General features: G+C 43.7%; 1 protein-coding gene across 1 annotated transcript; it reads left to right on the forward strand.

Moving 5' to 3' along the window:
• The first annotated feature begins 10,919 nt into the window (after positions 1-10,919).
• GPR19 (G protein-coupled receptor 19) lies at positions 10,920-13,677 on the forward strand. Its single transcript, XM_088669423.1, has one exon. The coding sequence runs from the start codon at positions 12,218-12,220 to the stop codon at positions 13,541-13,543; it is 1,326 nt and encodes a 441-aa protein (XP_088525549.1). The 5' UTR covers positions 10,920-12,217; the 3' UTR covers positions 13,544-13,677.
• The last annotated feature ends 72 nt before the right edge of the window (positions 13,678-13,749 follow it).

The raw sequence follows: 13,749 nt of genomic DNA on the forward strand, positions 1-13,749 counted from the left end.
ACAAAGTCAGAAAAGCTAAAGCACAGAATGAACTCAGGCTCGCCAGAGAGGTTAAAAGCAACAAAAAGGGCTTTTATGGGTAGGTCCGTAACAAAAGGAATAACAAGGAAACAGTGGGGTCACTTAGAGGAGAAGATGGTGAAATGCGAACAGGGGACAGAGAAAGGGCAGAACTTCTCAATGCCTTCTTTCATAGAATCATAGAATCATGCCCGACCTGAAGAATATGGAGCTGGTGATCCAGCAGGGAAAACACACCCCAGAATAAGTAAGGAGGTAGTACAAGAATGCTAGGGACCCAGGTGGCGCTGTGGTTAAACCACTGAGCCTAGGGCTTGCTGATCAGAAGGTCGGCGGTTCGAATCCCTGTGACGGGGTGAGCTCCCGTTGCTTGGTCCCAGCTCCTGCCAACCTAGCAGTTCGAAAGCACGTCAAAATGCAAGTAGATAAATAGGAACCACTACAGCGGGAAGGTAAACGGCGTTTCCATGTGCTGCTCTGGTTTGCCAGAAGCGGCTTTGTCATGCTGGCCACATGACCTGGAAGCTATACGCCGGCTCCCTCGGCCAATAATGCGAGATGAGCGTGCAACCCCAGAGTCGGTCACGACTGGACCTAATGGTCAGGGGTCCCTTTACCCTTTACCTTTAGTACAAGAATACTTGGCTAGTTTAGATGTATTCAAGTCTCCAGGGCCAGATGAACTACATCCAAGAGTATTAAAAGAACTGACAGAGGTGATTTCAGAACCACTGGCAATAATCTTTGAGAATTCCTGCAGAACAGGCGAAGTTCCAGCAGACTGGAGGAGGGCAAATGTTGTCCCTATATTCAAAAAGGGGGGAAGGGAGGACCCAAACAATTACCGCCCAGTCAGCCTGACATCAATACCAGGAAAGATTCTAGAGCAGATCATTAAGCAAACAGTCTGTGAGCACCTAGAAAGAAACTCTGTGATCAGTAAAAGTCAGCATAGGTTTCCGAAAAATAAGTCATGTCAGACTAATCTGATCTCATTTTTTGACAGAATTACAAGCCTGGTAGATGAAGGGAATGCTGTGGATGTAGCCTATCTTGATTTCAGCAAGGCCTTTGACAAGGTGCCCCATGATATTCTTGTAAAGAAGCTGGTAAAATGCGGGCTAGACAATGCTACCATTCAGTGGATTTTTAACTGGCTGACTGACCGAACCCAAAGGCTGCTCATCAATGGCTCCTCCTCATCCTGGAGAGAAGTGACTAGTGGGGTGCCACAGGGTTCTGTCTTGGGCCCAGTCTTATTCAACATCTTTATCAGTGACTTGGATGATGGGCTTGAGGGCATCCTGAGCAAGTTTGCAGACGACACCAAATTGGGAGGGGTGGCTAATACCCCAGAGGACAGGATCACACTTCAAAATGACCTTAACAGATTAGACAACTGGGCCAAAGCAAACAAGATGAATTTTAACAAGGAGAAATGTAAGGTACTACACTTGGGCAAAAAAAATGAAAGGTACAAATACAGGATGGGAGACACCTGGCTTGAGAGCAGTACATGTGAAAAGGATCTAGGAGTCTTGGTAGACCACAAACTTGACATGAGTCAGCAGTGTGATGCAGCAGCTAAAAAAGCCAATGCAATTCTGGGCTGCATCAATAGGAGTATAGCATCTAGATCAAGGGAAGTAATAGTACCACTGTATTCTGCTCTGGTCAGACCTCACCTGGAGTACTGTGTCCATTTCTGGGCACCACAGTTCAAGAAGGATACTGACAAGCTGGAACGTGTCCAGAAGAGAGCAACCAAAATGGTCAAAGGCCTGGAAACGATGCCTTATGAGGAATGGCTTAGGGAGCTGGGAATGTTTAGCCTGGAGAAGAGAAGGTTAAGGGGTGATATGATAGCCATGTTCAAATATATGAAAGGATGTCATATGGAGGAGGGAGAAAGATTGTTTTCTGCTGCTCCAGAGAAGCGGACACGGAGCAATGGATTCAAACTTCAAGAAAGAAGATTCCACCTAAACATTAGGAAGAACTTCCTGACAGTAAGAGCTGTTCGGCAGTGGAATTTGCTACCAAGGAGTGTGGTGGAGTCTCCTTCTTTGGAGGTCTTTAAGCAAAGGCTTGACAGGCATATGTCAAGAATGCTTTGATGGTGTTTCCTGCTTGGCAGGGGGTTGGACTGGATGGCCCTTGTGGTCTCTTCCAACTCTATGATTCTCTTCTCTTCTCTTCTACCATGTATAACTGAATATTTGTCTCTTCTCTCCTATTTAATCAAAAAAGGCCCACAGCCTCACCTGGTGGAAATCATTATATTTGCATGAAACTGGCTTTTATATTACAATTACCATTTTTCTCAGTCATATACTTCTTTTATTTTATTATTAATTCATTAAAGTTTGAGGGGATCATCACACCTAGACCTTACATGCTTAGACTTCTTAAAGCTGCTACCCTGTTTTAACTTGCTAACTGACAGCTTTGAGGTCATGAACAAATGACACAAGAAGAAAATGAAGCTAGTATGGGTGACGAGTTGCTGGCAAAGAGACAATCTATTCCCTGTTCTTCAAGCATTGAAGAGATCTAGCAAGCTTGTTGGGTGGAAATAGATCCTCCATTTTACAGTCTCAGGGTGGAATTATATGTTCTACTCAACATGAAACTAGCACCAAAAATGTAGTCCCACATTGTGTTCTTCCCCATTTCACCTTATAACATTTAGGTTTACTTTTCCGCCTGGTTTCCCTGCATTGCTCCTACAGTGGGATATAAAATGGTGTGTGGGAAACATCATATTATGTTTAGGCAGACCTACAGGTAGGTCTGCCTAAACATTAGAGAGGATAACTTTTCTTTGTGGCAGATCAGAAGACACACCTCATGTCCTGCTTACAGACTTCCCAAGGGCATCTGTGAAAACTGGAAGTTGAACTAGATGGGCCTTTGGTCTGATCCAACAGGAATCTTCTTCATAGCTGCCAAGTTATCCCTTTTTTTAAGGGATTTTCCCTTATGCTGAATAGGCTTCCTCGCGAGAAAAGGGAAAACTTGGCAGCTATGATCTTCTTATGTTCATATTTCTTATGTCCATGATCTTCTGGACCAGGCATCCCCAAACTTCGGCTCTCCAGATGTTTTGGACTACATTTGCCATCATCCCTGAGCACCGGTCCTCTTAGCTAGGGATCATGGGAGTTGTAGGACAAAACATCTGGAGGGCCGCAGTTTGGGGATGCCAATACAGGGCATAGCTGAACAATGGCTGTGCTCTTTTATCTCTGGTCGGAGACAGAGGGTGGCGCTAGGGAGGGAGATGTCATCCCGCCACTCCTTGGTGTGTGGAGTGCCGTAGGGCGCAATCCTCTCCCTGATGCTTCTAAACATCTTTATGCGTCCTCTTGCCAGGATTGTCCGGAGCTTTGGGCTGGGTTGTCACCAATATGCTGATGACACTCAGCTCTATCTGTTGATGGATGGCCACACAGACTTAGCCCCGGACACACTGACCAGATGTTTGGAGCCCGTGGCTGGATGGTTTCGTGGGAGCCGACTGAAACTAAATCCTTCGAAGACAGAGGTCCTCTGGCTGGGTCGGGATGGCATGGGGATGAGAGACCAACTCCCTTCTCTTGCGGGGACACAATTAGTGCCATTGCCTTCCATTAAGAGTTTGGGTGTAATCCTTGACGCCTCCCTTTCTATGGAGGCGCAGGTTACAACAGCTAAGGCGACACTTTTTAATCTTCGCCGCATCAAGCAGTTGGTTCCTCACCTTTCCTGCCCTGACCTGGCCACAGTGATCCATACAATGGTCACCTTCAGGGTTGACTACTGTAATTCACTCTACGTGGGGCTGCCCTTGAAGCTGTCCCAGAAACTCCAGTGGGTGCAGAATGCTGCAGTGAGGCTCCTTACGGGGTCCCTGCCATGGGAGCATATTCATCCAGTGCTTTTCCAGCTGCACTGGCTCCCGGTGCTTAAGGTGCTGGTTTTGACCTTTAAAGCCCTTTATGGCCTAGGACCCTCGTACCTATGGGACTACCTCTCCCAGTATGCCCCGTGGAGGACCTTAAGGTCCATAAATAGTAACACCCTAGAGGTCCCGGGCCTGAAGGAAGTCAGATTAGCCTCAACTAGAACCAGGGCCTTTTCAACACTGACTCCAGCCTGGTGGAACGCTGTCTCCTGAGACCAGGGCCCTGCAGGGCCTGATTTCTTTCTGCAGGGCCTGTAAAACAGAGTTGTTCTGCCTGGCCTTTGGCCTGGACCCAACTTGATCCCCTCCCCCACTTTCCCTTTCCCTTTCCGTATGAGGCTGCATTTTAATTTGCATTTTAATTTTACTTTTAATGTTGTATTTAATCTTGTTTTTTTAAGTTCTATCTTAATCAATTGTTTTATATCTAGTGTTAACCGCCCTGAGCCCGGTTTTGGCTGGGGAGGGCAGGGTATAAATAAATTATTATTAATTATTATTATTATTAAATACTAAGTACACATGCTTCTTGATGTTGGCTCCATTATAATACTAATCTCTATGGGATATATTACAGTAGAGGCCATGTGTGTGTACATTATACATTTAATTAATGCATTTTACAAGTAATGCCATGAGAGGAGCATTCCTGGGTCCTCTTGTAAGCAGCTCTGATCTTTGGGATCAGTGCAATCAATACATAGGCAGAGGGGAATCAAAAAAGGTGCAATTCCAGCAAGCTTTTATCTTTTAAACATCTATTTAGAAAGGATTGATTAAGCAAGATTAGAATGCATAACAGACTATGCTATGATCCATACTCCTGTCTCTTTCAACCTGCTTCCCAAATCCTGCTTTGCTGAAGCTGGCAGATGGCGTTCTCCTACCTCTTTACACATCTGCACCGATTTGCTCCCTTTTTGATTTCTTCTCATTGCCAGGAGGGGGGGGCATGGTGACTGTTGCTGAAGAAAAGAATCCCCCACAGCTCCATGGCAACCAGGACGTCAGCATGAGACAGCTGCAGGTTTCCATCCTAATTTCTGCCCTTCCTCGGGATCCGAAACATTTGAGGTGAGCAAGCAATGTGTGTGTCATGGGAAATGAGAAGGATGGACAAAAGCAATGGTTATAAAGGGAGATATTTCTCAACACAGGGACTGCAAAGGTAGGGTGCGGTTGTGAGCAGCTTTGTTTTTTAGGTGGAATGCTTTTCCTTTAATTTTGATGCTGGCTGTGCTGTGGAATAGGGGGGCTGGAGAGGTGGCACACCACCACAGAAGCTAATGAAATTATTTATTTGCCCGCATGGCAATTACTTTTGAGGGCATGCAGAGCAGGTTCACTCACTGGCCGTCCTCCAGAGACCCTCTGGTTGTCCATGGTGCTGCAGGGTTTTTTGATTTTTTTAAAAATGGCAAAAATGACTTCTAAAAAAGGAAATGATGGACGTGGGGAATCATAGAATAATATGCTCTTTCCTTTGACAGCAGGCAAGGGCTGGTAAAAGCAGAGGGTTGGAAAGAAACATTTTCTTGAGGTGGACTGTTTCTGTTGCATAATAAACTGGCAGTTTTCCCTGCTTAAATCAAAGGTAGTTGAGGGGGAGCCATGTGATCCATTTCTCATGTGATCAGTTCCACAAGCAACAGGGAAGGAGGATTGTACAAAATGTTGTCTCCCTTTTAAACCTCTGTTGGATTAATGTGCAGGTGTAGAAGTCTTCAGAGAAACTGTGAACATGTGTTTGGTCTTGGACACAATGAGTGACAGAAATCCTAAAGGAAAATCCATCTGAACTCAGGATTATACTTAGAAGCAGGTATGGCTCATTCAACCTTGAAAATTGTTTGATTAAAGAAGGGAAGGACAGCTCTCTCAATCTTTGAAACAGCAATCAGATTTGCTGCTGAATTCATTTGTTGCTTTCTTTGAGCATTGCTAGTCTGCTTTTTAAAATCCACCCTGGCAGAGCTGAAAAAGGAAAAGAATCTTTGAAATACACCTCACCCCCTGTTTAAATAGAAATTTGCCCCTTAAATACATAAGAAGTGATATTTTGCTTGGCGCAAAAATAGTGATTAAACAGAAATTTGACATAAGCTAAAACAACTACAACCCCTTTTATCTTTCACTAATGGGCTTCAATCTAGCCACAGGTGTGTGTTCTCTCCCTTCATTGTCTTATAAATATGCCTTTCTGTTCCATAGTTGCTATTTTGCTCTCCTGATTTTAGGAGTGGCATAAAGTCCTAGGTTCAATCCCTAGCATCTTCAATGAAAGAATGGGCAGGAAAATAAACCCCAGCTGGAGAGCTGCTGCCCCTAAAAGTAGGAGCAGACAACACTGGGCCAGCAGGACCAATGGTCAGACTCTGCACAAGGCAGTCCTATAGCTGGTCTCCTGTTGCAAGCAGGTAAATGCAAAGGTGGGCTTATTGCATTTGAGCAGTAAATGTATGACAGGAAGTTTATACCAAGCATCCAATTTCTTTCTTCTAATTAGAGCTTAGAACTTAGAGCTTAAAGTCATAGAGTTGGAAGAGACCACAAGGGCCATCCAGTCCAACCCCCTGCCAAGCAGGAAACACTATCAAAGCATTCCTGACAGATGGCTGTCAAGCCTCCGCTTAAAGACCTCCAAAGGAGGAGACTCCACCACACCCCTTGGCAGCAAATTCCACTGCCAAACAGCTCTTACTGTCAGGAGGTTCTTCCTAATGTTTAGGTGGAATCTTCTTTCTTGTAGTTTGAATCCATTGCTCCGTGTCCGCTTCTCTGGAGCAGCAGAAAACAACCTTTCTCCCTCCTCTATATGACATCCTTTTATAAATATATATTTTTATTTTTAAACATGTCTATCATATCACCCCTTAACTTTCTCTTCTCCAGGCTAAACATACCCAGTTCCCTAAGCCGTTCTTCATAAGGCATTGTTTCCAGGCCTTTGACCATTTTGGTTGCCCTCCTCTGGACACATTCCAGTTTGTCAGTATTCTTCTTGAACTGTGGTGCCCAGAACTGGACACGGTACTCCAGGTGAGGTCTGACCAGAGCAGAATACAGTGGTACTATTACTTCCCTTGATCTAGATGCTATACTCCTATTAATGCAGCCCAGAATTGCATTGGCCTTTTTAGCTGCTGCATCACACTGTTGACTCATGTCAAGTTTGTGGTCCATCAAGACTCCTAGATCCTTTTCACATGTACTGCTCTCAAGTCAGGTGTCACCCATCCTGTATTTGTGCCTTTCATTTTTATTTTTATTTTGCCCAAGTGTAGCACTTTACATTTCTCCCTGTTAAAATTCATCTTGTTTGCTTTGGCCCAGTTGTCTAATCTGTTAAGGTCATTTTGAAGTGTGATCCTGTCCTCTGGGTATCAGCCACCCCTCCCAATTTGGTGTCGTCTGCAAACTTGCTCAGGATGCCCTCAAGCCCATCATCCAAGTCATTGATAAAGATGTTGAATAAGACTGGGCCCAAGACAGAACCCTGTGGTTCTTCCCACTAGTCACTACTCTCCAGGATGAGGAGGAGCCATTGATGAGCACCCTTTGGGTTCGGTCAGCCAGCCAGTTACAAATCCACTGAATGGTAGCATTGTCTAGCCCACATTTTACCAGCTTCTTTACAAGAATATCATGGTTCACCTTGTCAAAGGCCTTGCTGAAATCAAGATAGGCTACATCCACAGCGTTCCCTTCATTAGAAGGGTGGGGGGAAATAAACAAACAAAGAAACAAAAAGTGAGAATCCTCTTTTGAAAGTTCACACTGTATGTCCTCATGACAACTTCCTCCATGTATCTTGGGAGGTACAGTATAGCAAATGTTTGTGGGTTTGAAGCTACAGGCACTGACGCAGAATGCTGGACTGGACGGAAGCTGATCTGTTCCTGAAAGGAAGCTGTTAAGAAATGACAAGGTGTCATTAAAAATTGTCACTGAAATGCCAAGCAGGGTAGTTTTACCAAACTCAGACACTTGTAAGTTTTGCTGGGGGGAAATTGCCTCAGCAGCATTAGAACAAGAACAAGGTGGGGTATAAATGTAATTAATTGATAGTAACAACAGCAACAAGAAACTCTACAGAAGACGGTTAACAAACTCACTACTGGATGATACCCTACTGAAGGGTAGCTATCCTTCAACTAAATTTAGGATTGGAACAGTGAGCTAAATCAGTAAAGCATCCTGGTTAATTCAAATCCCGGTCCCAAGATTACAATTTGAACACCATTGAGATCATGGTTACATCACTGGAAATGAATGAGGCCCATCTGCGCTGCCACCACCTAGCTCACTGTGGCCCTGAAGCCTCCTCTATTCCCCCATCTCATTTTTTTTGCCTTCCATTCTCTCTCTTTTCCTCCCTTTCTCCTCCTCTGTACTTTCCTCTGCCCCTGCCCCTTGAAACGTGGCTGCTGTAGCTTCCCAGGCCCCCTGGATGCAGTGGAAACAACAGACCTCCCTGCATCTCCAGCATAGCAGTCTCCCTGCTGTTGCCATTGTTGCCACTGCAGCAAAATATTACAGGTACTGAGTGACTCTTAAACATCACAGGAATTGCCGTAAATATTATTGGCATGAAGTGATTACAGGCATTTACCTTCTCTCGTCTTATTGAGAGAAGTTGCTCCTGAAAGCCCAAATGTCTGCACTCTCTTGCCAATAAAACTAATTTGATTGGTTGTAGATTCAGGACAGGCAAAAGAAAAGTACTGTATTTCTTCCCACAATGGATATTAAGCATATGGAACTTACTGCCACAAGATACGGTAATGGCCACTGGCAGTGTTTTTTTCCAGGAGGTATCTCAAGGGCACACAGAAAAAGCACCTTTTTGTTGTTAAAAAGTGTGCTTCAAAAGTGGATTTAGCAAACTGCATGGAGGACAGATCAATGGCAGGTACCTCCATGTTCAGAAGCAGTCTACCCTAATAGAGAACAAAAAAAGGGGGGAGGCTTCATGCCTTCATGAAGCTGGTAGGCTTTTTCGAAGTACTGATGACTCGTAATTGTTAGCAAGAGGATCATGATCTCAGTCTGTTTTGTGGGGGCAATTTGCATTAAGGCTTTGAATGAATGTTCAAATGTATTTTAAATTCATGAAAGCAAGTGATTAATCAAATGAAAATTATTTTGACTGAGAATATTTTCTTTCTACAAACTACACCAATCATGCAGGCAAGAAAAACGTGGCACTAAAACAAAGGATTGAATTTATGCTGAATCAGAGCTGGCTCTCCTGTGACCCTGCAGCCACTCAAGGATGACCTAACCAGCAAAATGGCAGTGGAAATGTGATCAATGGCAGCTGAGCTTCCTAGATATTCCTCTGAAGAAAGAAGCAGGTCTGACATCTCCAAATAAGTCTTTGAAAAAAGATGATTTTTGCCCAAACTAAATGACGTGTCTTTGGTGAGTCAGCACATAATGTTTTCAGCTCAGACTACAAAAGAATTCATAAAGTCATGGCTTTTATTCTGATGTATAATTCATACATGAAGTGTGCTGCTGTTAAATATAGTAATGCAGGTAGCTTTGCATCATGATCCTCTGCATAATGACTCACTGAGATCAATGGATCTTACTCCAAAGTAGGTAGATATAGGATTGCACCCTTAGGATACCTGTATGTAGAATATCTATATATAGGGATGTGTTTAAAGAGGAACCTAATGGTTTTATTCTGAAGATTTTTGCCAGAGAGATTTGAACCTGGAGTGGGATGCCGTATCCAGAAGGGAGGCCACCGTCTGTAAGAAGCAGAGCCAGCCTGGCCATTAGGCAGGGGGAGAGCACTGCTTCAGGCAGCAAAAGCCTCCCGGGCAGCAGACCCACCAGTGCCCCCTGCAACCATTAGCAGCACCATATTGGACAAGAGCATGCCAATCTTGGTCAAGATGTCACCCAAAACCAGCATGATCTTGGCCCCAATCCGTGCCAGTGGGGTGCTGTTTCTCCCTCAGTGGTGGATGCAACAGGGCACATGGGGGCAGCAGAGCAAGGGGCCTCAGGAGCCGCAGCAGCTCCACGTTCTGTTTTGCCTCAAGCGGCAAAATGGGGACGGGCCACACACCACTTGCATTGCTTAAAAGAGTAAATAAAACACAGAATCGTAGAATTGGAAGTGACCCTGAGGGTCACCCAGTCCAACTCCCTATAATGCAGGAATCTCAGCTAAAGCTTTCATGACAGATGGCCACCCAACCTCTGCTTGTAAACCTCCAAGGAAGGAGAACGTCCACTGTCAAACAGCTCTTACCACCAGAAAGTTCTTCCTGGTGTTTAATCTCCTTTGTTGTGACTTGAAGTCATTGGTATGGTTCCTACCCTCCAGAGCAGGAGAAAATAAGTGACAGTCCTTTAGATATTTGAAGATGACTACCCTATCTCCTCTCAGTCTCTTTTCCATGCTAAACATCTCCAACCCCCTCAACCATTCCTCATAAGGCTTGCTTTCCAGACCCTTGATCACAGTTACATCACACCACAGTCAAGCCTTCTTTTACTAGACATAACTGATAGCTGTTCTCGGTGGCAATCACCACCACTTGGCTCTTGAAAAGGCCCATTTAGTGTGTCACACACATTTATTTGTAGTATCTACAGTCTGAAAGGCTACAGGTTTAACAGCCTGAAGAGCCAGGCTTCCAAGGCTGCAAAGCATCCTCCAGGAATCAAGATTGGATTTTCATTTGGGTCACCCATTTTTAAATGGAAAAAATTATACTTCAAAAACAGCATTTTCAGTGTGGCAATGAAAACCTATGGATATTCAGAAGTTCCCTAGGATGAGCATGATGCCTCCCTACCGGTATGTAGGAAAAAAAACCCTGGTATGAGTGCAGCAGTTGAGTTGTCTGCTATGGAGAAGGGAGAGTAGCAGGCAATTGCCTCGCATGGGTTTGTAGGCGGCTGCAGGAGGACAGGGCAGCAATTGGACAGTCAATCAAAATACTTTATTCGACCGATAGTCAGACAGAAAAACATTTTTCAATACAAATATAAAAATATAAAACTGAAGGCATCAGTTACAAATATACAAATATAAAATATAAAACTGAAGGAATACATAAATGAAGTATGACTGCGCTACTGAACCTCCTACACAGGTAACCCACATCAAGGCATTCGATTTTACGTTTCCGACACTTGAGCGCCAGGAAGAGGAATTTAGCCACCGAGAAGGTTATTTTCCCAGTGGGCTTGTTTCGCAAATATGCTGCCTGCCGTTCTCTTAGTCGGGAACTAAACTGTCCCAGATTTGATTTTCTGTGCAACAACCTATGGTGCTTCATTTCAGTATCGTGACTGTTACATGTAACACCACTGATAGTAACATGAATGGGGTTAATGTTAGACAATTTTTTATTAACAACTAATACCTTATGAGATTTCATATTTTATGCCTGTCAAATAAACCAGGAGATATCAGAGTAATCTGCTAGATTTTGAATATTTGTGAATATTTGTTTTAGCTCTGATCAACCATGTCAAAATTTATTGGCATTAAAGTCCCAGGAAAGAGATATTTTCTACAAAACTATGTAATCTATAAATATGCATCATGTTATGTGAGGAGACTGCAAACTGCTTAAAGATTTGAAATGGTTGTTAAAGCAGTGCTACTTAATCTAGAAGAAGAGACCTCACTCGTTCTCAGGTCCGGTTCTAGCTGCTCTGCCTTGTTCTTCTTTAAGCACATGAACCCACTTGCTTTGGGAACACTCTAGAGCAGTGGCTCTCAAACTTCCACAACAAAAATTTGCTTGTACCACACCAAATTTTTAATTGATAAGCAATGCTTGATTTATAATATAGAACACAGCTACTTTATAAGGTGATCATGGGACATCCCAAAAACAAGGTAGCTATATAAGAACATGAATCATTCTCTAAATAGAATGATCAATGTCTCCTCTCCAGCAAACGGCACTTCTGGTCACAACTAGGATTGTCCTCAGTCTCACTTGATGCGCTTGCTCTCTTTTTGAAAAGAGCGTATCTATCCATATTCTGCAAATAAATAAAAATATTTTGATACTATCCTATACTACATTGAAATGTTTGAATGTTTCTTTGATTGCCCTTGAATCTTCCCTCCACCTTTGCCAGGGTGGTGCTCCGCACCTTTTGAGAACTAGTGCTTAACAGGATTAGGGCAGTGGACTCAGCTAGGATTATTGGCTAGGATTAATCCAGTATATATTTAAAGACAAAATATATTGTTCTTTACTAAGAATGCTTCCCCCACCCCACCCCATTCAGACTAACACTTGGACTCTCTCTCCATGCAGCCCTTTGAAGCAAAGGCTGAATATGTTGCTTGCCCATGATATGGAGAACAATGCTGCTCCCCTTCTTTCCCCAACTTCAGGGCTGCTGCAGCAGAACCGCCACCATGAAGAAACCTCTAGCCCCCTGGCAAGCAATGAGATGATTGTTTTACCCAAGGACCACGGGCTTGAGAAAAATGGTACAGCCTCACCGTATGAGTTGATGCAAGGAGAGATCATAGCAGCCAGCCTGCTTTTTGGAGCCTTATGGCTATTCTCCATCTTTGGAAACTCCCTGGTTTGCCTGGTGATCCACAGGAGCAGGCGGACTCAGTCTACCACCAATTACTTTGTGGTCTCCATGGCCTGTGCAGACTTACTGATCAGCGTAGGAAGTGCTCCCTTTGTGTTTCTTCAGCTAGCCTCTGGGAGCTGGGCACTTGGAAGCATGATGTGTAAGCTAGTAAGGTATTTTCAGTATCTCATCCCTGGTGTCCAGAACTATGTGTTGCTTTCCATCTGTGTGGACAGATTCTATACTATCGTCTACCCGCTAAGTTTCAAGGTGTCCCGGGGGAAAGCCAAGAAAATGATTGCAGCCTCTTGGATCTTCGATGCCGCACTAGTGTCTCCAGCTTTCTTCTTTTTTGGGTCAGGTTGGGACAACCATTGCAACTTTTTCCTGCCATATTCTTGGGACGGGGCTCTTTATGGTACCATCCATTTGTTGGTGGCTTTTCTGATTCCATCTGTTCTGATCATCCTTTTTTACCAAAAAGTAATAAAATATATTTGGCGGATAGGTACAGATGGTAGGACGGTTCGGAGGACTATGAACATAGTTCCAAGGACAAAGGTGAAAACTATCAAGATGTTCCTAATCTTAAATTTGCTTTTTCTGCTCTCGTGGCTCCCATTTTATGTGGTTCAACTTTGGCATCCACTTGAGACAGACTACAGAAAGAGCTCCTTGGTCTTTATGTCAGTCACTTGGATATCCTTTAGTTCCTCTGCTTCAAAGCCTACATTGTACTCTGTGTATAATGCAAACTTCAGGAGAGGGATGAAAGAGACCTTCTGCATGTCCTCTATGAAATGCTACCGGAGCAATGCATATACCATCACCACCAGTTCAAAGATAGCAAAAAAAAATTATGTGGGGATCTCCGAAATCCCTGCACCAGCCAAAACTGTTTCCAAAGACTCCATATATGATTCATTTGATAGAGAAGCAAAAGAGAAGAAGCTTGCCTGGCCTATTAATTCAAACCCAACAAATACATTTCTCTGATTAATTCCAGTCCTTTCAACAATTATTTGCACAACTGGAGCAAAGAACTATGAAAAGATTCGATTGATTTTTGAGCTGGGGGGGCAGGTTTGCATACAATTTGGCAGGGAGAATAAATGTTTTCTTTTCTGAAATCCATTGATTTATTGTATACTGGATGTTTTCTGTTTTTGTTTTAAATAGCTATTTCATGCTCTCTGATTTTA

This window comes from Zootoca vivipara, chromosome 5 (assembly GCF_965207765.1).
Source record: "Zootoca vivipara chromosome 5, rZooViv2.hap1.1, whole genome shotgun sequence".
Taxonomy (NCBI): Eukaryota; Metazoa; Chordata; class Lepidosauria; order Squamata; family Lacertidae; genus Zootoca; species Zootoca vivipara.

Bases quoted from the DNA above. Each gene is read 5' to 3' on its own strand.
- GPR19 (XM_088669423.1), top strand. From the start codon at position 12,218: ATGCTTCCCCCACCCCACCCCATTCAGACTAACACTTGGACTCTCTCT.